The sequence below is a fragment of the Vigna umbellata genome, chromosome 1, assembly GCF_029865625.1.
Source record: "Vigna umbellata cultivar VRB3 chromosome 1, Vumbellata_1.0, whole genome shotgun sequence".
NCBI classification, from domain to species: Eukaryota; Viridiplantae; Streptophyta; class Magnoliopsida; order Fabales; family Fabaceae; genus Vigna; species Vigna umbellata.
The window spans coordinates 21212939-21216785 of NC_142165.1; the positions used below are offsets into that span (position 1 = coordinate 21212939).

General features: G+C 35.3%; 1 protein-coding gene across 1 annotated transcript; it reads left to right on the top strand.

Annotated features, from left to right (window-relative positions):
- The first annotated feature begins 286 nt into the window (after positions 1-286).
- Positions 287-2632, top strand: LOC124831827 (PPPDE thiol peptidase family protein). The gene is made up of 3 exons (XM_047305919.2): positions 287-720; positions 1243-1530; positions 2082-2632. Exons 1-3 carry the CDS (start codon positions 582-584, stop codon positions 2300-2302), a joined length of 648 nt encoding a protein of 215 aa, XP_047161875.1. The 5' UTR covers positions 287-581; the 3' UTR covers positions 2303-2632.
- Positions 2633-3847: the final 1215 nt, after the last annotated feature.

Here is a 3847-nt window from a genome sequence, read left to right on the forward strand (position 1 = left end):
TTGGCTTCATTTTAATTGTCGGATTTTTAAATTTATTTAAATGTCCTTTCTAAAATTAGTAAAATATTGATGTATTTTTCACAAATTATTTTCTTATTTCTGAATATTTTTTAATTAATTTTGTATTTATACATTTCTTTTTAAATAAAAGAAGAAACTTTAAATAATTGTGTTTGAATAAAATTTCTCAATAGTTTACTAAGAAATCTTGTAACAAGAAGGTTCACTCGTGATGATTAGCTTTTTTCTGAAACATTAAATAATGCGACGAGAAAATGAATAAAAGCGGAGAAAGAGAACCAAATCACACACTGCAAGATTCTCTTTTTCTCATTCTTCTTCTTCATCATCATCATCATCTCCTTCTTCGTGTTCCGAAAGCGAAGGGAAAAAGAAAACAATCACTCATGATAACGAGAAGCACCAACACCATTTAGGATCACCAGAACCAGAGAAAATTTCAAGGGCCACTATTTTTTCCTCTTCCCATTTTGCCCTTGATTTTTCTCTGCATTTCCCATCCCACCCCACACCATAACCATACACAAAACAACAACCACAACAACAACATCGTATTCACAATGTTGTGTAAACTCGTTCCTGTGCCGCGCAAGAAAAAACCCGGTTCGAACCCGGTTTACCTTAACGTCTACGATCTCACACCGATTAACGGTTACGCTTATTGGCTTGGCCTCGGAGTTTACCATTCTGGCGTTCAAGGTAACCGACCCAGTTACCTTTTTTTTTTCTTTCAATTCAGTTTCCTTTGCTATCAGAGGGATTGGACGGAATTTCGGTTTCTGGGTATTGCTAATTTTTAATTCAGATCCGTGGAATTGGTTTGTTGGCATACAAATTAAATTTTTTTCGATGGAATATAACATGGGCTGCGTAATGTTAATTTGAAAATTGTTCATAGCTGCATTAAGGATCTTAAGCAAATGAACTTATCTATCTTTTTGAGAGATTAATCGAAGGATATATAGCTTGTCGGGTTGGTTGAATTCTGCTTTTAATGCAATTTTAGTGTAATTGTTAATTTTGTTATTGAAGGGTGGATACAGCTGGATTTTGAGTTGGGGAAAATACTGAAACTACACTGATGATGAATGTTCATTCTTTTTGTTGTTTTGTAATGTACTGATACCATGTGGTGGTGTGTTTTCTGTTGTTGTGATGGTTTTCGGATAGTTGGAGAGTGGTTTAGTGACTTCAATTTTTGTTGTTGTTGTTGTTGTGTAGTTCATGGGGTTGAATATGGATTTGGAGCTCATGAACGTGACACGACTGGGATTTTTGAAGTGGAGCCTAGACGCTGTCCTGGGTTCACCTTCAGGAAATCGATTTTCATTGGATCGACGGATATGGGAGCGAGAGATGTTCGTGAGTTAATGGAGAGGATGGCTGAAGACTATTCTGGGAACACCTACCACCTTATCCAGAAAAATTGCAACCATTTCTGTGATGATGTTTGTGTCAAACTAACGGGGAAGTCCACCCCTCGCTGGGTGAATCGACTTGCTAGACTTGGTAAGGGATATTTGCTTTCTTCATCATGTTTGTATGGGTTGATTCTTCACTCAGGTGTTCATGAGGTTTCCCAGATGTTCTAACATTTGTGACACAGATTTAGTCTTGAATTCTTCTGCTATCAGAAAAAGATCTTGCTTTGAGGGATCAGTATGCTACCTCACCTCTAGAGTCTACAATGACACATACCCTTTTCATCCTCTTTCAAAATTTAAGTAATATAAGCTCTTGACAAGAGGATTTGCCTTTTGCTTTTCAAATATCAAACATCACCAACCAACATGTAGATATACATGATTATGACTTAAAACTTGAGTGTTATGTTTCAGATTAATGTTTGTGTTATATTTCTGTTTTTGGGTTGATGATCATTTCTTCAAATGTAAAATTTAGTTTAGTTGATTGAGAGGAGTGTTTTTTTTCTGCAAGGTATGTATGTACTTGTTTTGTCAAAAGTGAGGATGCAAATGTCTTATGTTCCAATGCTGCATGTTGTGAAAAAGAAGCATTTTCTTGATTTCTAATGGTAGGTTTTTCTTCTGAATATGAAGGTTTTCTCTGCAACTGTGTTCTTCCACCCAGCCTAAATGAAACAAAGGTTCGCCAAGTTACATTAGACAGGGTTCAAGACGGAGAGAAGAAGAAAGTGAGAACACATTCCAGCAGGTACGAGGCTTCACCCAAACCTCCATTGTCTAGTAGCCGAAGACACTGCCTTCCTCCATCTTCTGTAATTAATGCTTCTCCGTCCTCAACCATAACAGTAAAGTAAAGCTTCGAAACGTTCCTCCGTCGATGTCTGAAATATAGGCTGCTAGAAACCAAAGATGAGCAGAGAACCAACTTTTTCTTCTGCTCCATCTTTCTGTTCTGCTGTATATCTTTAATTGTGTGGCAATGAAAAAAAAAGGGAAATGGTTGCGTTGTCTATTCTTCCTTCAGTGAACAGAAAAGGGTCTTCATATCTAGATTTTTGAGATACGTATTATTGAGATTTTATCTACGTTAACTGCTGATGTAGAAGTAGAACATAGAAATGTGTTCAATGTGTAAAATACAGTAAAGAAAAGGAGATGCTGTGTGTTTGAGGCACTTGCTAGCATTAACAGAGTCCAAATTTATCAACCTTGTGCTTTAGATGCTGAATCTAATTAGGGTTCACCATCTGCATGTTTTTCAACAGTGATGTATATGTGTTGAAGAGACAAAAAATAGCTTGAAATATGATAATAACTTTGCTTTCTGGTAACACTCAAATCCAAATTAGGCCATGGATTGGACCTTCTAACTTGTACGATTGTTGTGAGAAAATTTCTTTTTCACAAAAATGACAAAAAAGAAGTCTTTTTAGTTCTTATATTTTCTGCTAAACTTGGTTAATTCCCCTATACTTCTACATCAGCAAATTTCGTCATCAAACTTTGAAAATCATGTGTTTCTATGAAGTGATAATGTTTTATAAAGTTAGCAACTAAAATCAAATGTTTCTGAACACTAAGAGGGTCAAGTTCAGAAGTGTAAAAAAAAGTACAAGAAACTTGATGACGATTAACCAAAAGTATAGCGATGAAGAACACTATTTTCCTTAAAAAAGTGAGTAGAGATAGATGCAGCTAAAAGTTAGGTTCCAGGTATCATTTTTGAAAGCTGGATTTGTCTTGGCATCCAAGGAGAAATAGATGATGTGTGTGTATGATCTCTGAGGTTGGTTTCTGTGCCTGTTAGCTTTTGATGATGTTCAGTTTGCGAATAATCACATATGAGTTGGCATGACATAAATGGCTTACCAATAATGAGTTGGGCACCCCATTATATATATTACGAGTTTGGATCTTCTCTATGATTGCATAAGGGCAATGCTATATTCTCTTCCTAATCTTATATATTAATTGAAGAAAGCACTGAATGAAAAATTAAAGCATTTATCATCCTAAAAAAAACACTTGATTCTATAGTAATTTCATAACGAAGGGGATTTATATGAAGAACAAGGAGGTAGTATATATAGAAGTATTCAAGTGTCCAACATACTACATGAGTATGTGGATTTAGGGTTTAGAATTTTAAAATAATGGGAAAAGAACTTGACATGAAGATTGCAAGAAATGATGTTGAAAAACTAGAAAATGGAAAGGTATTAGAATATTTATTAGCATGTTGTATTTGGGAGTGTGGCAGTAGTGTAAAGGATAAGCAGCTTATTATTCGGTTTCCCATGCTTTGTTTGGACATGCATGACATGATATGCTAAACGTTGCGTGAAAGCATAAAAACCAACAACCCTTTTTCCTTTCTTTTTCATTTCTAAATCATGTCT